General features: G+C 45.2%; 1 protein-coding gene across 3 annotated transcripts in view; it reads left to right on the top strand.

Annotated features, from left to right (window-relative positions):
* The window catches only part of KCNQ2 (potassium voltage-gated channel subfamily Q member 2), a gene marked incomplete at both ends in the record, with an annotated part of 63,460 nt that overhangs the window by 24,958 nt on the left and 11,777 nt on the right, over positions 1-26,725 (top strand). For 2 of the 3 annotated variants that reach the window (XM_080354774.1, XM_080354773.1), the window contains 8 exons: positions 417-542; positions 2,758-2,868; positions 3,737-3,832; positions 4,543-4,637; positions 7,843-7,872; positions 12,084-12,152; positions 14,028-14,061; positions 26,498-26,717. In XM_080354774.1, the coding sequence (XP_080210900.1) occupies positions 417-542; positions 2,758-2,868; positions 3,737-3,832; positions 4,543-4,637; positions 7,843-7,872; positions 12,084-12,152; positions 14,028-14,061; positions 26,498-26,717 (781 nt within the window). Of the gene's footprint in view, positions 1-416; positions 543-2,757; positions 2,869-3,736; positions 3,833-4,542; positions 4,638-7,842; positions 7,873-12,083; positions 12,153-14,027; positions 14,062-19,600; positions 19,655-26,493; positions 26,718-26,725 lie in introns of all 3 variants that reach the window. The other variant, XM_080354772.1, reaches the window with a different exon arrangement.

The following is a 26,725-nucleotide window of genomic DNA, read 5'->3' as shown; positions in this document are numbered from 1 at the left end:
CCTGCCCTAAGCAGAGTCCCCAAGGATCTAGGGGTTCCCATTTCAGTTTTGATCTAATTTCCCTGCGTGAATGGGGGAAAGAATTATTATTATTATTATTATTATTATGATGTCTCAATTTCATGTCTTGAAATAATGAAACTATATTAACTTTCCTGTTCCTTGTCCGTTTGCTGGTTGTGTTCAGCTGATGGCGTCTTCAGGATGGGGATCACCCTGTTTGTGTGGCAGGGCCACCACCAGTACATAGTCCCATATCAAAAAGTGGCACTACTGATCTCTAACCCAAGCGCCAAAGCCTAAAGAAATGTGGGGAAAAGTTCAGATCTGAGGCCAACCGCAAGCAAGTAGCTCAGCTTTTGGAGATGCGCACCAGGATTGCAATTATTCTCTTCTGTCCCTTAATGATCTTGCAGGAGCTGATTACTGCCTGGTATATTGGCTTCCTGTGCCTCATCCTGGCCTCTTTCCTGGTATACTTGGCTGAGAAAGGAGAAAATGAGCACTTTGATACATACGCGGATGCACTCTGGTGGGGTCTGGTAAGTAATTTTCATGGAGCAGCTGCTGGTTATAAAAATAAAATGTCCATTAACCCTCCATCTTCTATCAATAATGTGAGGAGTCAACTTACAGAGTGCTTAGTTAACATTTTGATTAAATGGCTTCAGGCTTCCCTGTTTAAGTCTTTTTCTTAAATAAATCTTGGAGAAAATGTTCGGGGATCACATTTCTTGAATTAACTGGAGCTGCAAGGAAACTGGGAACTTGTGTGGAATTCAGCTCTGTTGTGAAAATAGAAGCAAGTCAGATAAAGACCTTACACTACAGGATGCTTTGATCATAATTCTGACATGTATTGTTGGATTTTGATTATTTAAAATTGTACTTGGCCAGCACACTCTTAAATATGCTGGAATAAGTTTTTATAAAATGAATAAGGTCTAAGTACCAGAAAGATTTAGAGCTGAAAACATTCACTCTCCTCTCACATCTTTGCTGACAAAGGAGGAAAGGGCAATACTTTCAGTTTGCTCTGTGTGTGCGTGTGCATGTGAATTATTGGATTACCCCATTAACAAAGAGAGAATTAATGACGTTCTAATCTTCTTGTGTTATTGTTCTTCTGCTCCGACACTGTGGCGCTCGTCTGGCCTTGATTACAAAGCATTTAATGAAAATCCCAGATCTGATCAAATCCCAATAACAGGCTTGGGGAGGAATCGGCTGATCAAGCAGCTCCTCTCCTCCAACAAAGCGAAAGAAGCAGTAAATTGCTTTTCAAGCCTCTTGGTTATGACAGAAAATAAAAACAAAGCCCAATTTGACATAACTAGAAAATAAACAATGAGGAAAAAAGTGGCAACCCAGATTAGAGCTCAGTCTCGGGAGAACTATGTACAGATTTGTCCCTCCTGCTTCCCAGGCTATGCGAGCCTTTGGCACAGGATCACCCCGTCCCCATTTTGGCACATGGAGCTGAACCAGGCTGTTTTGCCACTGAGAAGCTCAGAGTAAAATTTGGGCTTCATTATAATGGTTTTTGATATTGTCCAACTCATGGGTCCAGTACAGACAGATGTTAAGAGATGGGCAAAAGAAATCAAATTTTACGTTCAGAAACCCATCCTTTAGTGTGATCTTAGTGAATCCAACCTTTGTAGTTGTCTGTATAAATTATAAAAACTTGTAAACCAGCTTTGCAGTGATCGTGGAGAGAGCATTTGTTTGACTTTGTGTTTCAGTAAGGAATAGTCATGTAGATGCATTTTCTAACTGCTTTGTCAAAATGGCATCTAATTGATAGGGCTTTTAATGGGTCCAATTAAATGGCACTTTGGGACTGTATTTCCATTTGTGTAAAAGTGATTTTCTTTGAAGTTGAATGTGTGAGGTTTCCCAAGCCCCATCAGCACAGTGCCAGCTCTGGCCATGGGGACTGTGGGACAGTGACCTTTGGGGTCCAGTGCTCATTCCTAATCAAATAATCTCTCCTTGCCTTACCCTGCCAGTCCTGGGCTCTCCAAATCATCTCAGAAGCCTTTCCTACTAGTGATGTCCTTGGATTGAAGTGAGAAAATGCATCTTTTCCTGCAGTTTGGAGTTCAGGGATTCTTTGTCTCCAGCAAATCTCTTAGCTCCTTCCCCAAAATGCATGCAGCAGCTTGCCAGCACTTTCTTGGTGCATTGCAATAATACTGAGGGGAGAAAAAAACATCCCTAAATTAGGTTGTGTGAAGCAACCATAATTCATCTTGTCATGCTCTTACACTCTTTTCAAATAGAGAGACCATCTAATAGGCGCTGATGGGAAGATAAGGAATAAACAGCATCAAATCTTCATGCATGTGAATAGCCCTGCATCCTTTTGTGAGATGCTGGAAGGGTTTTGGGGAGCTGTGCCATTTCGGTTTCCCTGCTGAAGGTGCAAGCCCGTCTCCCGGGGGAGGCTCCAAGCTGCCGCAAACCTCTGCACCAGATGGCAGCTCTCTGTGTCACCTAAAGGCAAGAAAATGCTCCCGACTGGTGTGAAAACCCCTTGTATCGAGCAGGGAGGGTGACAGCGCTGTCCTGGCTGTCAGAGCATTGCTGCTTCCAGTGGAGGTGCCCATCCCAAGAAGTTTGGGGTCCTCCTGGGTACCCAAGCTGCACCGCAATTTGGTCCCCCGTATCCTACTCTGGTGTTGCAGGAGTTTTGTCCCTATTGTTTTAGCTTTGAGTCTGACTGTGGGTTTTGTGGTGATCTTCTCCCTGCAGATTACTCTCACCACCATCGGCTATGGGGACAAGTACCCGCAGACCTGGAATGGGCGGCTGCTGGCGGCGACGTTCACGCTCATCGGCGTCTCCTTCTTCGCCCTCCCTGCCGTAAGCAGAGGCAGCAGCATCACGCTGGGAGGGGGGATGAGCTTTGTCCCTGGAGCTCGTGGCAATATAGGGGAGGTTTAGGTTGGACATGAGGAAAAGGTTCTTCACTCAGAGGTGCTGGCTCCCCAGGAAGGTGTCACGGCCCCAAGCCTGACAGTGTTCAAGAAGAGACTGGATGACATCCTCAGATATATGGTGTGAACTGTGGGGTGTCCTGTGCAGGGACGGGAGTTGGACTCGATGGTCCTTGTGGGTCCCTTCCAACTCAGGGTATTCTATGAACTACACCCAGCAACATGATGCACCCAGAGACATCCTGACCATGACTGCTCTGTGGCTGTTGAGTTAGAAAATTAAAAAAAGGGACAAGAAGGGAACCCTCTCTGACTGTCCACAACTCAAACAATGCTTATGAGCAAATGGGATGGAAAGTCTAGATTTGGTACTACACAAATGTTTATCGAAATGAAACCATTTTTTTCCTGCAACAGTATGTTCTTAGGGGTGATGACACCATTTTAGTAAATTAATCCCATCCCTTTCTCAGTGCTTTTGGGTGCGTTGCATGGATCTCATCTTTTCCCCCCATGGGGATAATTTGCTGAATGCCAACACAGTGTGGTTATTTTGTATTTTATCAGTTGGCTGGAGGTAGTTTGGTAAAAGCAAATTCTAGTGAGCAAAGTTTGCTGCCCCATCATGGGGAGCGTGCCTGCTCTGGGTGCAGCCTCGTCCTTCTTTCCCCTATGTGTTTGAAGCAAAAACAAAATAACCCAGAACAAACCTTCAGAAGGAAAGCTGGCTGCAATTTTTAAGTGAAAGCTTATCTAACACCCTGCTAACTGCACATTTTTATTGTCTTCCCCAGGGCATCTTGGGTTCGGGGTTTGCTCTGAAGGTTCAAGAGCAGCATCGACAAAAACACTTTGAGAAGAGGCGAAACCCGGCAGCGGGTCTGATTCAGGTGAGGATCCCCCCCAGGGAGCCTTGGGGTTATGTAGTCCTGATTTTGGGGGGGTTTAATACACTTGTAGAAGCTGGGGAGGAAACGGGCAGGTGAAAACGGGGCCGCGTGTGTGAGGTGCGAGACAGCAGCTGGTGACTTGTCTTATCTGGGAATAAATGCCAGGAAACCAGCCATGGGCGAACAGCATATGTGATAGGCAAGCTGGGGAGAAAAGGGATGAAATCCAGCCCAGCGCAGCAAGACAAATGCATTAGGACAGTCTGTTTTCACCAAATTATTTTTTTTCCTCAAAAAGAGAATATTTATACTGATATAAAATTACAATTGGGAGCATTTTCTTCATGATAACAGATGTCTGCGCAGAAGGTTGCCCTTGATGTATGCCTTGGAGATTTGAAATTAAGAGTCATTTTACATTCCCCTGCTTCTTTCTCTCCAAATTTTTAACGCCCTAATGGGCAACACCACCCATTTGATACCTGAGCTCTACCTGACAGTGAGTGCCTGGTACCCACAGCATTTTTAGCTGGGCACATATGGGCAGGAGGATCATGGTACCACCCCAAATGTGTCATGTATTAAATCAAGGAAAAAGCAGAATGTCAGAACCATCCCATAGAAAATAGAGGGAGGATGAATATTATAAACCGAGGGCAGTGCTGGCCATGCCTGAGTCCATAAATCCCTCTGTGTTGTGTTGTCCATAGGCGGCTTGGAGATTTTATGCCACCAACCTGTCCCGGACGGACCTGCACTCCACCTGGCAGTACTATGAACGCACTGTCACTGTCCCCATGTACAGGTACCTTGTCCTCAACCTCCCTCTTCCACTGCCACCTTTGTGATACCACTGCCTCCATATTTATTTTTATCTGGATACATGGTTTTGTCTATTTATTTACTTTTTTGTGGTTGAAAAAGTTGATTTCAAGAGCTGGTATATGCTTTTTTCTTTTGGAGTTTTTTTCTTTTATTTTTTGTTGTGTATTTCTTTTTGACTTGATTTTAATTTCCCTGCATTTTTTTTTTCTTTTTGTGTCTGTGTGTGTACATGCTGCTCTTTTTCACCTTTATTTCTCCACGTCTGCTGGTAGTTGCATTGTGTTGTGACAGTTGCCGTGCCCAGGTGTGAAGATCTCCCTCCCGAGCTGCCCTGGACCGTAGGTAAATGCCACTGTCCCCGTGCCCTTGCCTGGGCTCCTTGCTGCTCCAGCTGGTCTCTCCTCATCCTTCTGCCTTTCAACAAACTTCTGTCCCTCCCTTGAGTGGCCCAACATTCTCCCCAGGTGCATTTGCCCTGAGTCCCCCTTTCCTTTCCTTTTTTTTTTTTTGTACTCTAAGAGGAGAAAAAAAATCAGGATTCAGTGAGCATTTCCCTATTTCTTGCATTTCGTTTATCCATCACGATGTGTTGACGTGAGTAGGGAAGGACAGTGGAGCCATGACGGATGATGCTGATAAAGCATTGCTGTGTTTTAGCAGCATCCATCTGGCTTGCACTAAGGAGGGAGTAACTCATCATCACACCTAGGCGACTTTTTCAGCTGAAATGACACAGGTTAGAGCAGCGCTGTGGGAATTCGGAGCCTTGTGAAGATGGGGTCAGGGTCCCCTGCTATGCCTCGCGGCCATGGGGACGTGGGGAAGCTCTACATCCCCCTGTGTCACTCACAAGGTTGGTGGCATCAAAGACATGGCTTCCTCAGAAGCTAAAATGCAAAATGTTCCTGTTCATTTTCAACTCCATATCACATGGCATCCTGGGCAGGGCTGTGCATCCCTTTCTGATGTGTTTTTAGGGGCTGACCAGCCCTCTCTGGGTTTGTAGAAGAGTCAGATGTGTTGGGTAGATATTCCTGCAGCTTGGCAGGGTTTTCTTGTGTGTGATGGGGCTCCAGATGCTCCATCTCCATGTTCCCAAGCAGGGCTCTGGTCCAGTATGGGGTTGTGTTGCTGCAGATGTGAATTCTGTTGTGTTTTCCCATGTTAGTGGTGCCTTTTAGCCCTTGGGCAGGCAATCTGGATATATTTCCTAGGGTCAGCATTAGCCCATCTTAAAAACCTGTTGGAAGTCACGTCGTTGTGGTCAGTAAGTTTTCATTGGATTTATTCCCGGTGTGTGTTTGGTTGCTTTTTTCCCTAGAGACTTATGAACAGACTTCAAGATTTTGCTTTTAAAAAACAAAGACAGCAAAAAACAAAACAACAACCCAACAAAAAAGAACAAAACTGTTTTCCAATAGCATTAAACCCACCTGCAGCAAAACTCTCTCCCCCAGTATTTGATGTTCTTGTTGTACATTTGCAGCACTGGCTGAGATCAGATACTGGAGGGGACGAGGACCGGAGCCTGGTCCAAAGTCTGCTGCAAAATGCTCAAAGCTGATTTCAGTGGACTTTTCCAGGTTTTTCTGCTGTTTGAAAGACTGAACTTACTATGCAGCCAGACATACAGTGACACCCTTTTGCATAGGGACATACTGGGGTAATTAATCCTACTTAATCTGCTTCTTAAAACTTGTATTTCCCATGAAGCTAATATGCATAGGAAGAAACCTAAGCTAAAGAGCTCCAGAACAGGATAAATAAAAACTTTGGGATGGAGAAAGAGGAAAAAAAAAAAGTAGTTTGGTGAAGTGCCCAACTATCTGGGATAAAAAGTCAGGACAAAGTTGTCACAGGTTCATAGGGTTTTGCTGGCTGGTGGGGTAAGTGCTGCTCCCAATGCCAGCCCCAAGCAGCAGCATCACCCTGGGTGTCCCTGGGCACAGGTTTCTGATCTCCTGGTTCCACCCTTAAATCCCACCTCCTGTTTGTGTGCAGACAAGTGAACATCACCTGGGAGAGCGAGCTGTGGGTGCACCAATGGATTCAGCAGTTGGGCAAATTGAAATTTTTACCAAGAAAGCAGCGAACCTCTGAATATATTTTGGGTGCAGTCAGATTAATTGGGGGGGGAAAAAAAAAGGGGGGTAACTGTATGTTCTGGCTGCAGCTTCCATCACTCACACTGTCCATCTCTCCTCGTCTACCCACTTCACTAAGGCAGCACATTGAGGCGGTGGCTGCTGAAGTGCACAGAACGGTTAGGAAGTGGATTGAAGGAACATGATGTTCCCATCTCCTTCCTGGGTTTCTTGGGGTGATCTGCAGTCACCCCAACCTTGGCAGCCTTTCTGCTCAACACGGGGCTGCTTATTCCTCAGAGCAGGAGCCTCGTGACTTGAGCTTTCCCGTCTCCCCAAGGCATTTCCAAAAAGACTTGGCTGCTTGAGATGAGCAAATTGGTGCACATGCCTTGGAGGAGATGACGTGTCTCCAGAACATCACTCAGATCACTGCAGTAGAGCTCGTCTCACTCATTTGGGGAAAGTGTGGTGGCCTCAGAGAATTTCAGGTGTTTAGTCTTTAAATTCAAAATGTGGTAGAGTCAAATTTGAAATATGCTCCTGTGCATGCAGGTGCCGTTTGGGCTTGTGATGCATGTGTAGCTTGGTGCATCCAGGCATCGTAACCTGCAACGCAGTAGCCACTGGATTTGCCGAAAACAAATCTGTTATTTATTGTCGTACATGAGTGAGGCCTTGATCTCAGCTGCATTCATATATTGTTTGCTATAAGAACCCACCAGCACATCATGCCCAAGGACTCCCTGGCTGATGGGACCGAAGGCTGTGGATGCCTCATGAAAGGTTTCTTGGGGTCCCCCACATTTTCCCCTCTCTGTGGTGCCAGTTTGCTTTCAGAGTGAGGTGCCAGCTTCCTGTCCCCAAGGGTGACATGTGGGTGACACGGGCGGGCAGTGGTTTGGCTGCAGCAGGAGTGAGCTCAGCCAACGCTCCCGTGCTCACCTGGTCATTGCGCATCTGCTCCAGGGATACACTTCGTTCATATGCTAATTTTCTTTATTCTGTTTCTTTTCCCCTTTCCTCCACCCCACCTTCTCCCTGCCCCTGTTTTTCTTTCTCTTATCCCTTTGGTTTTCCTTGGTGAAAACACTTGAAAAGCACGCAAACGCAAACGTACGGTGCCTCCAGGTATGAAGTGCATGTGACTCTGAAACTGTGTGTCATGTCACTCCTTGTTCTTCATTTGGGACTGTAACCTGCAAAGCCTTCAATTACAAAAACAGAAAAAAAAAAAAAATAGTAAACCCCGAGGATCATTTTTTTCAAAGAAATGAGTGAAAGCCCAAACCAGGCTCCCCATCCTGCTGCCTACAGACTAACTCCATGCACCTCCATGTACATTTTAGCTATTGGTACACACAAATGTTGGGAAACTATCTGCCAAAATGCTGATTTTTAAGGAAGGAGAATGAGAGAGTGCTTGATAAGTTTGCTTTTTTTAAGGATGATTTCTTGATGGTCTGATCAACCTCCTCCAATTCATACAACACTTAACAAGAAAACTTCTCTGTCCATACATCCATTTTTCCTCTGCCATCACTCCTGCGTTTTTATCTTTCTCTAGCCCTTTCCCCATCCTTCATTGTGTCACTTATCTCACTCTATGCTATAGGAGCTGTGCCCACCAGATCATGCTGGGGTTGCTGAATTTGCTGGTGGCACCGTGGGAGACATCAGTGGTAGCACAGAATAAAATCACAGTAGGAACCGTAACCACTTCTGAGGACAATTTCTGTAGGCGACAGAGATCTGGAATGCTAAACTGAAATGATCATTCATTTGTTTTAGTAATCCAGTCTGACTTTTGGGCAAGAGATGTCCCATCTCAGTAAGAACTTTGTTTCAGTTTTTTCTTCCAAGACTGACCTAGAGCGAAGCAGTTGTTATGACAATGTTCAATGCAACTCAGCCTTTTGGGATTAATCTAAATGAAAAGACCTATATGTGACTGAGTATAATTTATTATAAATAATGTTACCTCAGGTTCTGCAGAAAAGAGCAAATTTTCAAATCACAGGCATTTTTTATATGAAGTGGGTATCTGAAGGTGTCAATATTTTGTCATCAATATTTTAAGATGGGGAGTAAATATTTCCGGACTGTGGGATAAGCTCTGTTCTTAGAGCAGTTGAAATCTTCACTAGATGCATTAATGTGAGCTAGTGCCCAGTTTCCAAACCTTGTTCCAGTTTTCACAGATAAAAGTTTTACAGCCTTAGTAAATCACACTTACCACTTTGTGTGTTTAATTTACAGCAAATTGCATCAATGAATTACAAGTATAATATTATTAATATATTTTCCTGTTGTCCTGAGCAACAGCCTGTTTTGATAATCAGATATTTTTCTACTTCTAGAAGTGAAATAAGAGTGTGCCACTTCCCTCTCATTTCTTATATTATTTTATACATTTCATAAACGTTCTCAGTTTTGAAAAAATCACTTAGACTGGAGACTTAAAATCATGGTTAGGGTAATAATTGGCTCCTAATAGGAATTCTAACACAGCATGGAAACTCATTTAAGTTCCCATCCCTGTCCAGCATCCATTTCCTTGTCACCATCTTCCAAATTGCTCATACTGGGGCTGTTAAAAATCATCATTGTCTGTATGTCTGTGTGTTGTGGTGTGTGTGTATATTTTTGTATGTGCTCCTACCCACTGTTGTGTGATGCTGTCGTCCTCTTATTGTGGATTTTTGGTGATGTCCTGGCTGGACGCATGATATCCCCACTGTCCCCAGCTGCTTGAGCGTTATCTCTGCTACCAAGAATAGCAAATTTGCTGTCCCTTTGGATGGGGAACCGGACCCTGAGATAGCTTGGCCTTTCCCTGCTCTGTGCTGGGTGCTGTGGGCACCACTGGGTCCCCTGCAGCAGCTGCTGCCTTGGAAATGTTGCTGTGGCGTGTGGCATGTGTGTTCCCAGGGCGTGTGGATCTTTTCCCCCAGCTCCCCTTTAACCGAAACGTCCTTCCCTTGCTAACAAGTGACACATGGACCAGGAGGAGAGAGAGAAAATGTGAGATGCCCCAGCTGGAGGTCTTTTCTCCATGTCTCTGGAGGGCATGGTGGCAGCTGTGTCACCTGTCTCCTGGGCACACACACCAGAGCAGGGTGTTCTCCATCCAGCATTGTACAGCAAAGCTCAAAGGACTATGCGGAGCCCTGCATTTCTTTGCGGTTGTGGTGAAATAGTGCAGTAGTTCTTCCCCAGGCTGCTCTTGCAATGACAGGTTAGGCTGAACATTCAGTTCAGATTAAGTTTTGGGTCAGATACATGGCTGAATTTATGACAATTTTTAATAATTATTGTTGCAGTAAAATGTTTTTTTCTATCATACAAATACCAAGCCCATCACCCTCCCACAGAAACTGTGAATATCTGTTTGCTTGTGTGTCTTCACCTTTGCATGGGAGCATCTGTGGTGGCCCAAGAGGTTGTCACTTCCAGCATGGTGTAGACCTCATGTTGTGGGCTAATGCGAAGGAAGAAGCTCCTTTTGGGATCCTAAATCCTTCAATCTGTTGAGTTAATGAGCTCTTCAGCTCTGAATCTTGCATCGGTGGGAGCCCTGGATTTGTGATCCCAGCTGGAGAAAGTGGAGCTGTTGTCCTGTGTTCTACTGGGTATGGACCTCCCTGAGTAACTTGCTGAAGAAGAACATCTTGTGCATCCTTCGGTAACTGCTAAGTACACTTTGTGCTTGATTTATGCACCATCTTCTCTCATCTTGGAATGAATGAGCCTTATGATGATTTTGAAGGCAGGTGACAGCCCAGCTTCATGCACTGCACCAAGGTCAGCATCTTCCCAGCAGCTCGAGTGAAGAGGATCATCAGTTCCCCAGATCAGGATGTGTTCTTCGCTGGATGGAAGCAAACAGAGCTGGACTGGGGAGGCGAGCCAAAATTTTCAGGCCTATTTTTATTCTTTTCTCTGTACCTAAGATTGGAAAATTTTCTGATTGCCTCTGTCTTGTGAACTGCAGACCTGCTCTGCTGAACAACTGTGGTTTTCAGGATGAGTTTTGTGCATGCAGATGAGAGACTTTTCCAGTTGTGTTTTGGTTTGGTGTGTAGGTTTTGTGTTTGTGTTTTGGTTTTTTTTTTTTCAATTATAGGAAAACTGTGAAACTATTGGTTTCATAATGACTGAAAAAATGTGGGCATAAATATCTTTATTTTACAGTTACAAACAGCCATATTTCTTACAGCACATCAGCCAAGACCAGTCTGTTACGGGAGTGTTGCCTCCCTTTCCTTCCAGTCCTATGTTTCAGTTTCAGGGCAGTTTGAGCAGGTCTGTCTCATTTTAATTAAAACCTACATGGTTCATTTTCCAGCCATAAGTCTGCACTGTCCTGGGGTTGTGGCACGTTGGGCCGTGGCCCCAGCAGCAGCCCCTTGTCCTCCTCTTTGTCCCTGCAATGATGCTTCTCCTGCTTGCCTGTCACAGCAGCTGCTCTGCTGACTCGGCACCCTCTGGGCACAGTGATGGCATGTGGCACTTAGATGGTTTGACAAGGGCACACTGGTGGCCCAGAAAGGACTTTGCTTTAAGCCATGGGATGGAGCTCTGTTGGCCTTGACCCTGAATGCCAAGTCCCCAAGTAGGTGCTGCTTTTCCCAACCATGTGCCACGTTCTCCAGCCTCCCCCGACACCTCCAGCTCACATCCCCCTTGCTTGAAAACTTGAGTGTGAATGTCAGCGTTAAATATTCATGGAGCAAACCACAGTTTCCCAGGATCTGAGAGAAGAAAGCAAAAGTGGATATAGGCAATAATTCAGTGGCTTTTAGCACAAATCAGGACAGGCGACAATGTGTTTGTTTTCTGGGTTTTTTAAGCTATTGACCAAGGTTCTCATTGGCATATTCTTTTTCTTCCTGCGAAAGGAAGGAAATCTGTGGTTCCTAGAAGGCAATGATGTGTGGTTTTTGCCTCATTTTGGGGCAAAACCTGACATGGACAGTAGGGAAGTGGTTAAACTTGACCCCAGAGCACACTGCTGTTTTTCCTGGGATGCTCCCAGCCTCAGATCCCTGTTTTCTCTGTCCCATAACCTCAGAAACCCCAGCAGCCACTTGTTTTTTGGGAGGTTCAAAATCTGGTGGTACAGACAAGTTTCTCTCTCTCTCTCACTGTCACCTTCTCTTCCTTTCCCCACCACTCTGCCATAGGGCACTGCCATCCTTCCCCAGCTGTCCCCCAGCTGCAGTTGGTGGCACAAACCTGGTTCTAGTTGAAAGGAGGGGGCAACAGGGGAAATTTCCAAGACAGGAGGCTCTGAGATCAGCTCTGCCAGGATATTAATGGTCTTTATTTTCTCCCTCTAGACTCATCCCTCCTCTGAACCAGCTGGAACTCCTGAGGAACCTGAAGAGCAAATCGGGACTGACATTCAGGTTAGCAGCAGAGTTAAGACAGCTTGGAAAACACACATTTTGCAACTTTTTTTTTTTTCTTCCTGCTTTTTGCATATGGACAGCCTTGAAGATGTGAGAGGTTTTGGCAGCTGGTCCCCCATGGGTTGTTCAGTGACCTTGTCCCCCCTCCCTCTCCTGTGCTGTATATGAATTTCTTCAGCCTGACTTGGCTCTGGAGTAATGTTATGATGTTTGGCTGAAAATGCAAAGTCATATTTTCAAAGGATCTGACTTGAGGTAGTGTTCTCAGTTTTCCTCTGACCTTTCTGGTCTTCACCACCCTCAGAGGAGACTCAGCCCCATGATGTGTTAGTTCATTCCATGTTCCCTCCAGCCTTCCCTCGCCTCCCCCAAGAGCAGGCAAAGTTGTAGAAGTGAGAAGTTTTTGCTAAATTAGCTGTGATGCGGTATACATGATTGCCTCAGGAGTCTGGGAGTCCTGCAGCTTAGCTGTCTGCTCAGGAGGTGTAATGCTTATTTTTTTTTAAGCAGGTGAGGTTGCCCCATTTGGTGAACAGGGATTGTGCAGACCCAGGAGGGATGGAGAGGAGATGCTGGCTGTGCCACTGGGGCAGGGTGGGACCTGCCTCAGGCTGTGTGTCTCTCTAGGGAGTCGAGATCTGTAGACCCGTGGGTCAGACTGCAAATTTAATGTGTCTAAGCTAATGACCGAGGCTGGGCTTCCAGGCTGGTCTGAGCAAGGAGCAGAGGGTAGAGGGGCATTTTTTTGGGTCTCTCCAGGCTGCTGCCTTCAGCCGAAGGGAGAGGAGTCGGGGTCTGCGCAGATCTCGGTGTGGAGGCTGGGCCAGGGCTGGGACAGCATCACGCTCATTGGGATCTGAACTCCTCCTGCTTGGGTCTTCTTGCAGTCTGGTTTGTCCCTTAGACTGTCAGGTGTGAGGGAACACAGACCCTTATCTGCTGAGAACCACAGTCTGCTCCATTTCTGGTGGGGCTGCAGGGGCAAGGCTGCTTCAGGGCCCCATATTAAATGTAATTTCCCATGAATCAAAATAGTTGAAGGCAGAGCAGGTTTTCCTTGTTGCTGGAGGGAAATGCCACTAAGATGCTTGGCAGTTTCGGGATTTGTTTTCAGCGTGGCCTAAGCTTGGCTTGCAGTGCTATCTTGACCCTTTTGCAGGTGGTCTTCTCACTTTGTCCTCAAAATCAATGATCTTTCAGGACAATCAAGTGGTTTGGGGTCTCAACAGAAAACCACATACAAGAATTGTGCCTCCTGACTCCCTCCATGTAGCATTTGCCAACTATTATGGCAAAATAGCTGCCAAAGGCTTTGGAGGCAGAAGCCCCAGCTGGGGTGTTGGGGTGTCAGGGCTCTGTGCTCCTTCCCACCAGTGTCCCCCAGCACCTTGCATTAGCAATGTGGTGCAAAGCACCAAGAGACCTGACATTACCTCTGTCCCAATGGCTAGGAAGGAAAATCAGATGCATGGGAACCATTGAAATCCTTCTCTATGTGCAGGAACAAGCCAGGACGGTGCATTTCCAAAGGAAGGGGTCGCTCCCTGACCCCACAGAAGTCCTCCTGTACTCACACAAATCACACAACCATCAGGTGTCTCAGTCACACATGGGCACGAGGATGGGTTGAGAGAAACTCTTCAGCCCTATGTTTTTGTATGTGTCTTCTCTGAGGTTGTGTGAGTCTTCAGTGATCTTCTGTCTGGGCCAGAAATTCCAGGAATTAAGTGCTCCTTTCCCTTTCTTCTGTCCACAACTTCCACTTAGTCGTATTGTTTGGTATTGTCCTTCCGTTATGTTTTAACAGTGAAGCAGCAGCAACATCTTTTGCCACCTGCCACCATGCTAATGTACTATTGCTTCTGTTTAAAGGAAAGAGCAGCAGCCCGAACCATCGCCAAGGTCTGTATCACTGCCACCGCGCCATCCCCATGCATTACCCGTAGATTTCTGTGTCCGTGTGTGCGTGTGTGTACCGTGTCGTGGTGCCATCGAGGGAAGCATTCTAGGTATTAACGTGCTTTTTTCTGTGCTGTGGCAGTCCGATGTATCTGCGTGTTACGCTGGACCTTAAATCATCTCTTTCTTCCAGTCTGCCTGGGGCTGTAGCTGTGAGGACAGGGAGGCCGGGGGGCCAAAGAGGGGTGGGCAGAGCTGGCAGACACTTCCCCAGGGTGACAGGAGGGCTTTTGGTTTATGCTGCTTTTATTTTATTTTAAATTTTGTTGCTGGAGTTGTAGCTGAAACAGTATAACAGGCTGAGTGCCAATGGGTAGGTGATGCTTTGCTGACATCTCCATCACCTGCCGCCACACCAGGCAGCGATGATGTGGGGACACAAAGCTATCACCGTGTCACCAACTTCTCTTGAGCCCCTCATGCTGCATGGACCTGCTGCTCCGTGGGACACAGGAGGGTTCTCTGACACAGCACGACATTGCGTGGCAGAGATACCTTTTCTCCACCCCATTCCCTCTGGCCTCCCCAGCTCTGGGTGCAGCACGGTCCCTATTCCATCCTCCCCCTGCCTTGGGCCACCGTGCAGAGCGTGTCCAGTGGGCGCCTCTGGGACGGGGCGAGCACCTTCCAAGGGCACCCCGACACCTCACCTGGGGAGAGCTTTTCTCTATTCACACAGCCCAGGGAAAGCAACAGGGCTGGTATTTGGGATACTTTTAGGATACTTCTCATGCCCTTAGAATTATTTAGCTCTGGGATTTTTTTCCCCCTATATTTTCCCAGTTCTTTTAAGTAGTAATTCTGGAACTGAATCTGTTTTTTCTTGAGAGGCAAGATGCAAAAGCGATGATCTGTGGGGATCATCTGCTTGGCTTTCAGATCTTCCATCTCATATCTCAAAACAGCTTACAGCCTAAATATTATGAACATTGAATATGTTTTCCAAAAGTGTAACTAGAGCCTGGCGTTTTGTAGATTTAACTTTCTGCTGTGCCTTTTAACTTATAAGAGGCCAGAAACTAATTTTTCCCTGGCACAAAATCCAACCAAAGATATCTGGGTAGATATGGTGCTGACTAAAGGGAGGAAAATGTCATCCTTCCTTCCCCCTCTCCACTCTCTTTTTTTCTGTTTTTCAATTGAGCTTTTCTTCGCAAGCAGAACTTCTGTAGCACTCCATCCATTTCCCTGCCAAATAAACCAAATCTCCAAGATCATATTTCAACTATCCAGATTTTTTTTCTTTCCTAGTTGAGGTCTCAGCCTGTGTAACTGGAGCGAAGGCTTTATTAAACCTGGCAGCACAACATGGGAAATGCTCTTTGGGAGCAGAGTGAGGCTGAAATCTTGGCCACTCACCTGTGGCATCAGGGGGGTCAACATTTCATCCCAGGGACCTGGCTGTTCTGCTGCCCTGTCTCATACTTTGGGCACACCAAAGAGTAAATCTGCATTTCTCACAGGTGTCTGATTGTGCAATGAGATAAAATGTCTGTTCAACCCAATCAGCTCCATAGCTGAGGAAATCTGAGGACCGACAGTCCCTTATTAGGTCATACCAGCCAGCATCCCTGCAATCGCAGGCACTGGTTTTATTTCTGAAGCAGTAGCCTTAATTTCTTATTTTGGAATCTCAGTCTTGTCTTGCAGGCTTCATTTTTACCAGGTTAGATATAATATTTTTTGGTAGAGACTGCAGGTTTTTCCCTGCTCATTTTCTATATTGCTTTCTTAATCTTATGTCCCAGAAAAAGGAAAAATAGCATTTCACTGCCCTTATTCAGAGGATTTTTTACTGTATATTGCTCGTTCATCAGGGTCATTTCCAGATGCTGCTTTCCTGCTCCTGTAGTGTATCCATCTCTTAAGACACTGCTGGATTTTGTTGCCCTCTGTTGTAGGATGCTAAACCTGAACACAGGAATGCATAAGCCGAGGGTCTGCCGCTGCTGTGTAGATGGAATTAGAGTGTTTTCCTTATTGTTTAGTTTAGCTGCCACAGCAGAATCAAAGCTCTTTCCTTCTGTGTTTTGTTAGTGCGATTTCAATTCTACCTCCTCCCACTGCCCTTTTCCATCTGATAACGTCTCAGACCTCAGGAAGGAATTTTGCACAATAGTTGCTGTATTCAGGGAGCCCCAAATAGCCTATTTTCCCAAATAAAAGTTTCTGGATTGGTTTCTTACATTCACATCCCAAATCTCCCACACACTTTAATTTCCAACAGCCTCCCAGTGGTGCTTGGAGTTTGTTATCCTGTTCTAGAAAACTCATCCTGTATCTCAGCCCCTTGACAGTTCTTCATCCAGCTGTGCTCCCTCGCCGGTGACTCTCTCCCTTAAACTCCTTGGGATGAATCGTCTCTTGCAGCAGACCCCAGCACCACACTTTTACTGCTTCAGCTGGTGAAGAATTTGCCTCTGTTTCCATTGATGTAAGGAAACATAATCTGTCATCTGGAGATGGCTGGATCTTCCTCCCATTGTAGTAATGTGCAGGAAGTGGCTGATTTCCTATATCCCTCTTTCCATACCAGATCCACCACAAAGTCCTTTAAGAAAACAGAACAGAAACAGCCTTTTTCACTATTTTGCATCTTGATATGTTTTGAGTTAGAGAAAGGATGCTGGCATGGCTCATGGGAATGTGCTGTGCAGGACAAATGTCACTTTTCAAGGTTGGGAAGCATGCCAAATGCCCTGTGGGGCAACTTGGGGGGGTCATGTCCATGCACCAGTGGTGATGCTGCCCTCTGGCTCCAGTGCTGCCATAGCTGTGCAGATTTCTGCTGGTTTCTGCCAAGCAGGCACTGGGACAGCTGCTGCCCGAAGTGAGAGGACCTGGGGAGGTGATTGGGTTAGTGTGATGCAGGCTTGGGGTCACCTGGAGTTATCTGGGTGGCTTTTGATTTGGTCTTGGTGTAAAATGGGACAACTGATCTGAGAGACAGGTGATGTCCTTTCTCTATCGCTTCTGGTTAATTTTTTTTCCATCATGAGCTTGTCTGCATCCATGACCGAGTACCAGGTCATGATGTGCTGACCTGCTCAGCGCGACAAGACCTCACCCTCCCATGCCATGGAGCCCAGGCTGTGATAAGCAGAAAAGATGCTGGCCTTTCTCTACATGCTACGTACCTCTTCTCCCCTGTTATTTTCCTCCCTTTTTCTAAAATCTGCTTTCCAAAATCTGCTCTGTTGCCCATTGCTTTGGGCGCTGTGGCCACCCTTCCATCTGCCTTGGCCAGGAGAAGTGGCCACCTGCCCTCCCCCAGGTTGGCTGCTGCCACAGGAGCAGTTAGTGCTCATCACACCTCCAAGGGCCCGAATCTGAGTCCTCTTCTGCCTCACAACCCCAGGGACGAGTGGCTGCTCTGGGCAGGGGGGCTTTTCTCACTTCTCCTGCTACAGAAAAGTAGCAAGTCAGAGTAGTAACAAGGTTTGATGCTCCCACAGTAATCAGGCTGGAAATTTCCTGTGGCATCTCGTCTCCATTTAATTTTGTCTTGCAATTGTAATGTCAAAAAGGCAAACGGGTGGTTAGCCAGGACTATGAGGGCTCCTATATGAAATGTGTGCTTCAGATGCTCTTTAACAGATGGTTTGATAAATATCTGAAGGCATCCATGACCACATTTATACTTCTTGGATTTTCCAAGATATGTTTGGGTGAAAAGCTAAAAATGAGTGAACTAAATGATCATAATAATACATTAATAGCAGAGAAAAAGAAACAGAAGGATTCTGGGGATCTGGGAAGCTAAAACTCAGATTACTTTGTCCAGCATGAGTTCAGTCCTGTAGGCAATGAGACAAACCTTTTTGAAAGGTTGTTCTCAGCTGTGGTTTGTCCTTGACCTTAACGAGCTCAGCAAGACTTTGAACGTTATATTGAGTGAATGCTGGACTGGGCCGCCTTGTAATGTGTGTGTATATCTGTGTGTATATCTATCAGTGTATGTATATGTCTGTCTGAGGTACACACAACATAAATATCTCTGTTCAGGGGTGTGATTAAGGCTTTTGTACGCACTGGAGGATGCCTTTGGTTGAATCACTGGGCCCCTGCTCATCCAGCCCAGGGTGTCTGAGGTGTCAATGGCCACCACTGCCTGTGGAATCTGGTGTCAATCACAGGAGACTGATGGGCCATGGTAGCCTGGGTTAGCATTTGACCTTCTAACTACCTAAACTGGTGTCAGAGACTCATGCTGGGACTGACAGTAATCTGGAAATAATCAGTTGCCTTTAGGGGGAGCGGATTATTTGCACAGAAGGGACTGCATCCTTCCCTCGGGACTGCAGAGGAGACCGAGAGGAGAGAAACCTCCGTGTCTTCCTGAGGCTCTGCATGCTGAATATCCCACTCCCACACCATGATGATCATACCCCAGCTCCAGAACAGCCCCAGGAGCACCACCAGTCCCCGGGGCTCCCTGGGGTCCAGGGTCCCATCATGGGTGCCAGAGGAGTCCCCAGGATGCAGAGGGTGGTGTTGGCTGAGCTTGCACGGGATGCCGCCAAGCAGAAGGATTTCTTGCAAATTCCTTCTGTGCGTGCCCGCGAGCTCCTCCGATTGCTGAGTTCAAGTGTGACTTAAAACGAGGTTGGGTTTTTTATGCCCTTCAGCCTGTTCGGTCTGTCCGTGAACTCAGCAAGCGATGCCCGTTGATAGCCAGGTGGGACGATGGGGCCGCCTCACTCCCCTTGCGCAGGTCGAGGGCTGCTCCATGGCGTGGAGGACCCTGGTGGTGGTGGCCACCATCTCCTGAGGTCGTGGTGGCTATCATCTCCTGAGCAGCCATTTGGGATGGGCTCATGGGTGCTGTGGTGCTGCCTCAGCAAAGCCAGAGACTCCCAGCAGCAGCAGGACCAGTCTAAAAAGCATTACAAAAAACAGATGCATGAACACAGATGTTCAAATCTCTTCCCATGAGGGACTGTGCCACACCCTGTTTTTACCTTTTTATTGTTTGTTTGGTTGGTTTTTTAATTCCAGGCTTAATATAATGCAAATAATTCAATTTAACCAGCTCTCTTTGTGAGGTTTTTATTTGGCAAAAAAAAAGAAGAAATTTGAACCTTTTAGATGTTGTTGTACAAACCAAGTTAAAGATCTGGCTCTCTATGGCTTAGGCAATCAAAAAAGTATCTTCTTTATCTGTTTAGAGGAAGAAGAGAATACCTTTTGTTTCCAATGCAGATGAACAAAATCATCCTGCAGGATTCAGTCAATTGTAGATGAACCAATGCCACCAATTCAATGCAGAATTAGTCATTGCTAATAATGATATTTATTGACCAGAGTGAGACAAATTTCAGAAACTTTTTTTTCAATTTTCTTTCCCACTTAACACTCAAACAGAAAAATCCTGTCATGAACCCGGCCCTCAAAACACCTGTCTTTTAAACCTAGAGTCAGTAATCGAAAGTTTCCTGTCTGGCATTTGCTTCCAGGTCTAATTTCTACTCTCCCCTCATTTCCAGTAAAAGCAAACCGTGCAGAGAGTCACTATGCGGATGCTGCTCAGGAAACTCTAGGTACCACGGGAAATGCGTCGCACGGAACTAATCAAAAGCTGCACGGCTCATTCTCCCTCTGCCCTGCTACCACCCGTTCTGATCACTTCTCTGCTTAATAGAGGTACTAGATGAGTAAAAAAAAAAAAAGGTGAAAGAGCCTCCCCATCGCCCACTCAGAAATTAGAGGCTTTCTTGCCTGCTAATCATGCAGAATATGTGATTTGAAGAGATGAGGATGGGGAATTTGGTCTGGGCCAGCAAGCCAGTGTCTGCTCAGCAATGAAGGAGGCCAGGAATTGAAGATTAACAAATGATGGAAATTTTTTTCAAAAAATTAATCAATTTTTTTTTTTTAAGACCCCTTCTTGTTACTCCATCCTTTTTCAAGGTCCAGGGAATCCTTGCAAATTGAATTGTGCTGTGCAGCAATATCAAGTTAGTAGCATGAGAAACACCAGCTTCCTACCGCTGCTCAATCACCGTTCCTTTGGCTCTCTCAACACCGCAAATTGACCTTTTCCAGTCTTGTGGCCTTTGGAAGCCATGACTTGCCTGTCTAGCACCTCTACTATGCAGCTAGAGAAGGACTAATCTCAGCCTGTCCCACCAGACATAGGGGACCCGGGTTCCCCTTGGCCTTGACATTGGCTTTGTGAATGGTTCTGTTTCTCAGTCCCATGGGGAACAGGTAGCTAGAGCAGGGGCTTTTGTACCAGCAGTGTTTTCATCTTTTTCATCAAGCTGACAGTCGTTAGGTGTCTTCAGAGAATCCCCAACGAACATCCCTCAGTGCACCCATCTGATGGCCACAAGGGCACACAGATACCTATATCTTGTTTTGCTTATTTTACACTGGAAGAGTCTCTTCCCCTTCCCCAGACTCTGCTTCTCAGCAGCAAACATGCACTTCAATGTAGCGAGGCCCTGAGTTTGCATGCAGTGAATGCTGGCAGGGGGTCCCCAGCGCAGGAGTGACAGGACACCCAGTGATGCCGCATGCTTGTGGAATCGAATTTCTGCATGCTCTTTTTCTGGAGTCCGTTTGAATTCTCAAAATCACCAGTCTCTGTCTCCCTCAGAAAGCCACCAAAAAGAAATTTTTAAAAGTACGTGTATCTCTGGTTTTCTTCATTAATTGTTCCAACTTGTATATTTTCTTTTCTTGCTATCTTTTTCCCTGCTGGTTGTTTTTATTATTTGTCAGACTAGAGGCCAGGACTTGTGCCTGAGACTTGCGTGTGTACCAGAAGATCAGAAGTAGTTTGGTAAATCCCATCTCTGAGTGGGTAATAGAGAGGAAGGGGGCATGATCTAGAGTTGATAATAAGCAGTTCTCCATGGTAGGAAATACTCTGTGTCTGGATAAATAGTCTGAATTTTTGAGTTAGCCTCCTGCTGTGCATTTTGGCAGTGGTGTGGAAGTTCATCCTTGAACAAACTCGTTTAAATATTGGGCAATCATCAGTTGCGAAACAGCATTTCAATAGTTTTCCAAATGGCAAAGATTTGGTCAATAGTCTAGCTAATAAATATATATATATATATATATATCTCCTGACTTTTGCAGGGTTTCCATTTGCCAGGTGAGGTTGGTTTATCCTTGGAGGTAGAGGAGGGACCCCTCTCCAGAAAAAGGCTCCTTTCAATTGCTTAATTTTGAGGTTGATTTTGGCAGAGATTAAAATAAGCAGTGATATTTGTAATGCTGTCCTCTCACCTGTCCATGTCTGGTTCTGTTTTCTGGAAAATCAGCCACTCTGATCTTTGTCTTCCTTGCATGTCGTCCTAGGCATGATTTTTTTAAGTGGTAAATCCAGTATATTTTTTTCTATTTTCTACTGAATTACTTCCCACTGTGGTCCTCATTTCATCTTCCCCATCTTGAGTCCTGCAAGGGAAAGGGAGGATGAAACAAATAATTATCTCAAGATCTTAATCCATTGGAGACCCTGAGAAGGAGGCTTGCAGACTGTGGTTCTTCTAGTCAAAAAGGAGTCTTGAGCTCTGGAGTAGCTACAAGAGCATCTTTGTTACCTGCATCTGTCCTGAATGTAGTGTTTTACACACTGTGCTTTAGTAAAAACATAGGTTAACCTTGAAGGGATTTAAAAATAATTAAAATGTCTTGTTTTCCTGGCCCCTGGGGCTGCCTGTAAATCCCCACCATACAAACTCGTGGGGGAAGATGCCAGCGCTTTGATATACCTAAGGCTGAGTGCTAAAAGCCATCATCTAGGATGCATATAACGAAATAACTGCAAACCATGAGGCAATCATGGAAAACTCAGTGTAGGTAAATTAATAGAAAACTCCTTAGAAGCCGTGGTTTCTTAATGTACTAAACCAATGGTCTCTAGTCAATAAATGCAATAATGCATGCATTTTTAGAGAGTAATGTAACTATACCAAGCCAGATTAGTAAGTCTATCAAATTCTGCTTTGTAAGATACTTTCCTGGCGTCTGCTCAGAGGGATGAAGGCACCGCAGAGACCTGCTAGTGGGAAGGGGCACACGGAGCAGTGAAGGTGTTTGCAGAGCCCTTGCCCGGCCTGCAGGGAGAATATTTCTTGAAATCTTGTTTGGGAATAATCAGCCAGCTTGAAGATGCAATCTAGATGCTTTGCTTTGCTCCTGAAATGCAAAACAACCGAGCTGGCAAATAGCAAAAGGTTGCAAGAAAATGTAGATTGTGTGTGACGTGGTGTTTGAGAGCGCTCAACATCGGTTTGGAGAAAAACTGCTGTGTGCTAGGGAGAGAGGGGTGATGGGATAACTGCAAAACACTGAAGGCCAAGGTTAAAGATGAGTCTGGCTCCAGTGTCCCTTTGCTGACCTCAGGCCCCCTGCTCGGCCAGGCTTTACATGGTGGCCATGGGGATGGTGGCGCTCTGGTTTTTCCAGTTGTGATTTCAGTGTCTCCCTTCAAACCAAGTCTAACAAGGTGCTTGTGCACAAGGATGAGATGAGGGCTTACTCACCATGACACAGATCCTTGGCTGACCTTTTGTTTTCTTCACATTCAGGTTGCTCTGCTTTAACAATTCCCTTCTCTGGGCTGAATTCACCTTTGCAAGTGCTTTTCTGAAATCAGGCTTGAGCCTGGTCCTCTCTTGGTTTCTGCTCTAGTCATGGCAAGTTTTGCACACACAGATGTACTTTCTGTTCCTTCATGTCTCAGTAATTGATTTCTGTCTCTTATTTGCACCTGAGACCAGACCGGCGCCTAGGGATAGCCACAAAGGCTGTCGTTCACTCCTGCGTGGCTTTAACAAGCTGTTCTCAAGTGCCATGAGCTCAGCACAAGTTCTGGATTGAAAAGCAGCCTCATTTCCCAACAGGAGATAACCTCTTTCTCCTGGCCATAGCTTCTCCAATGAATGAACACTGTTACTGGTTGAGTTCATGTGCAGACATGGATCTGACTCTCTGTTAGTCCAGCTCGGTTTGGCTGGTGTTTGCTGACTGCAAAATGAAAGGAGAAAATTAAACAATTACTCAAGTATAGTTAAAAATCAATGATAGGAAGTTACAGGTGATACTTTTTATTAATCCAAAATTATTGCTAATGTAACAAGTCCACATTTTTTTAGAAGTGCTGATTTAATACTATAGAGAACTGAAGAATGAAGCCAAATTCAGAGGGTTTCAAATTGGGAGTTCAGACCCCCAGCATCCTAAGGAAGCTGATGGCAGCTCATTTAAGCATTAGTTCTCATGTGTTTTGCTGCTGAGTGCTGGGCTCTCGGTCCTACATGAACCTGAATGCAAAATCCACTAGAGCAGTGAGCACCTTTCCATCAGCTGTGGGGCCATGGATCGATCAGTCTTTCAGTGTTCATCCAGAGTGGGCTCTCATTTTTTGACTGGCAGCAGAGAAAAAGTTCAACTCAGTTTCTGTTAAACTCAAGTCAAAAGCTGAAAGTTGTGTAAACCTTCCCTAAAAGTCAGCCTGGAAACCTTAAAATTTTATGTTTTTAATGGTTGCCAACTGCAAGTGGTTTTGAAGACCCAGGAACTGAAGCACAGCCCATTATGCTGTTCTAGCTTCCCATAATCTTTGTCTCTGATTGTAAAGCCACAGTTTTCTTTCCCTTTTCCCTGGGCTGAGCAGGGCTCCTGTCCCGTGCTCACACCGCCCTTAGATGTCACGATCACAAGCATCAGTTGGTGTCGTGGTGTGTGGCTCGGTTAGTGCTTTCCTCATGTCCGTGTCACTGACTCATACACCTTCCACCAAACAGAGGCTCATTTACCATCTGCTTGAGTGACAGCAAAACACCACTTCTCTGAGACACTGCGTCACTCTGCATGACTTTCTGGTTGATTAAGAACATGATCTTGGATTAGCTAATTACATATATCTCTATATATGTTTATGTTTCTTTTGGGCTCTCTCCTACCAGCTCCTGCAGACCCCAGCAGCATCCTGCTGTGCAGGAATTGTACTTGCATGTGATTCCAGGTGTCATTTCCAATGAGAGAATTGCATGGCAGAAGGAATAATGCATTAAATTGTTCATATCGTTTCATGTTGTCTGTGTTAAAACAAAGAAGTTACATCAGGTGTGAGGCTTTTTTCCGAGTAGTGAGTACTCAGGAACAAGACCCATCCGTATCTTAATTGCTCATCAGATTTCTAAGTGATTTTTAATGTGTAGAAGTGTTGCACCTCGTGCTGTCAGCCTTAAAACTCTTTGCTCATGTTCCTCACTGAGTTCAATGCTTTCTTTTTTGCCTTTTGTGATGATTCTGGCAAATATTTGCAGCACATTTATTGTGATTTAGGATCAAATGGCAAATAAAATTTTAATCTGATTTCTAATCCAAGAAATGCAGAATGAGAATTGCTTTTAAACCTTTGGCTCATTATGTGTGATGATTTTGGTAGCATGAGTGACTAAGGCTTACATCCAGAAAGGTATTTAGGCACATGCTTGTTGCCACATTCCTGTGGGTTTGTGCCTCTGATCTGATTTGCAGCTCTGCTGAACGTCAGTTGGTCCCACGGCTTTTGGCCAGGCTGGTGGGCAGCACGCTGGCAAGGAAATCTCTAGCACTTACCTGAATTAAAAACGCAGTGTTAATTGGATTAATTTTGCTTTTTTTTTTTAACTCGGTCATGAACGAATTTTATGTTCTCTCAAACATATCTTTAACTCAAAATTGTTGCCCAGCTGATGGCCACAGATCCCCCTGCTCCATGTTCCCGGGATCCCACTGTGCTACTCAGAAAATGCTGCCCAAGCACCTTTCTCTCCCTGTAAATGTTCAACATCTCGCAATGTAAAGTGACTTTGTAAAAATAGCACCTACTTACTCAACAGATCTGTTTCCTGTGTGTCTTCAAGTCATATTTTCTTCCTTTACTGACAAAAATGAATGTCTGTTCCTGTCAGCACGGTCCAGCTGGGGAAAAGGGAGCTGCATTTTGTTTTGCTTCAAATATCAGCAGCTAAATTCTGATTGAAGAAGCTCGTGCCAGTTTTGAATGCTCAGGAGAATTGTTTGATGCTGAATTTTGAGGTGATGCTGCTGAGAGACAGAAAAAAAAACCCAGGTCTTTGGTTGGTAACCTGGAAATCTTATGTGGAAATTGAAATTCCTGCCATGTTCTTCTCGCAGATTGAGTCAGAGCATTTGCAGCAAAATGATGAGTGGCTACTGCAGTGGTACAGGGTGCTGGGAATTACACCCGAGGTTTTACTCTCTTCTGATTTGCCTATACATAAAGTATCAGCTACTCGTGCAAGTGCCTTGCACTGGTGGTATGTCTGTTAGTGTATTTTAATAATCAATTGTTATTCAGAAAATATCAAATTATCTGAAACTATTTGTCATTTGGTTTCCCCAATGCTGCCTCTATAAAGTTTGCACTTTCATAAATATTCACAGAATCTTTTTGTTTTGCAATTTTAGTGTGAAAATTCGTCAACTTCATTTGGGTGAAAGTTTTTAATGAAAAAATTCAGAATTTGGAAGATAGTCAGAGCTGGCTCAGCAAACTGTTTCTCAGTGTGATCATCTCTGTTTCTGGAGAGATCTTCTTTTCAAACCATAATTATGAGATTTTAAAGAAATGGGATTCTAATAGAAAAAAGAAAACCACAATAAAATGCTACATTCTGTAAAATTTTGCTTTGCATGTTTATTACGCTCATAGCAGAGCTGCAGATAGATGGCAGTTAGCTTTTAGACTGAAACTTGATAGGGTACAAAGGAGTTACATACTGAGTGCTGGTATTTAAGTCTTTAAATATAAGACTGGAAAAAGAGGAACTCTTTGGAATATATAAAAAGGGTTGATCATGTTTTAAGAGGCAGGAAATACAGGAGCTGAAGAAAGGGAGAGGACAGGTCTGAGCAGCACAAGTGAAGTGTTGCCAAGAAAGTTAGAAGCTTAAGATAAAGGCCTTTTTTAATTGGTATTTTTGTATTAGATCTAGGGCTTAGGAAGGCAGTTGTGAAAGAAAAGCTTCCTCGCTCATGATCGGAACCGATCAGTGATTTAAGGAATCATAACCTCATTGTTTAACGTCATTCTGTCCCGCCAGCCCTGGCATCCCACGAGGGGCTCCTGTTTAAGTCCTCATTATCTTCTTTCTCTTAATAATCATTCTCATTTCACTCATTATGGCGAAAACATTTCTACAAGATTTCTTAAAAAAAAAAAAAAAAATAAAATAAAGAAAATAAATATATATATATTTTTAAAAAGCCAACAGCAAAACTCCATCTTACTGCTGCTTGGAAGTGCTCTTGGTTTCTAATGGCTGGTGGGGAAGGACTGCGTGGTTTCCAGAATGACTCCTCCTGCTGTCTCCTTTTTGTCTTTGTTTCAACGTGTTTCTCTGAACAGTCAGAAGGTCAGTTTGAAAGATCGTGTCTTCTCCAGTCCCCGCGGTGCTGGCACCAAAGGGAAAGGCTCTCCACAGGCTCAGGGCATCCGGAGGTCCCCCAGCGCTGACCAGAGCATCGAGGACAGCCCCAGCAAAGTGCCCAAGAGCTGGAGCTTTGGAGACCGCAGCCGAGCCCGCCAAGCTTTCCGCATCAAGGGAGCAGCATCACGGCAAAACTCGGAAGGTGAGGGC

Source organism: Nesoenas mayeri (genome assembly GCF_963082525.1).
Source record: "Nesoenas mayeri genome assembly, chromosome: 16".
NCBI lineage: Eukaryota > Metazoa > Chordata > Aves > Columbiformes > Columbidae > Nesoenas > Nesoenas mayeri.
The sequence above is the reverse complement of the archived record's forward strand: the minus strand, read 5'-3'. Positions and strand labels throughout refer to the sequence as shown.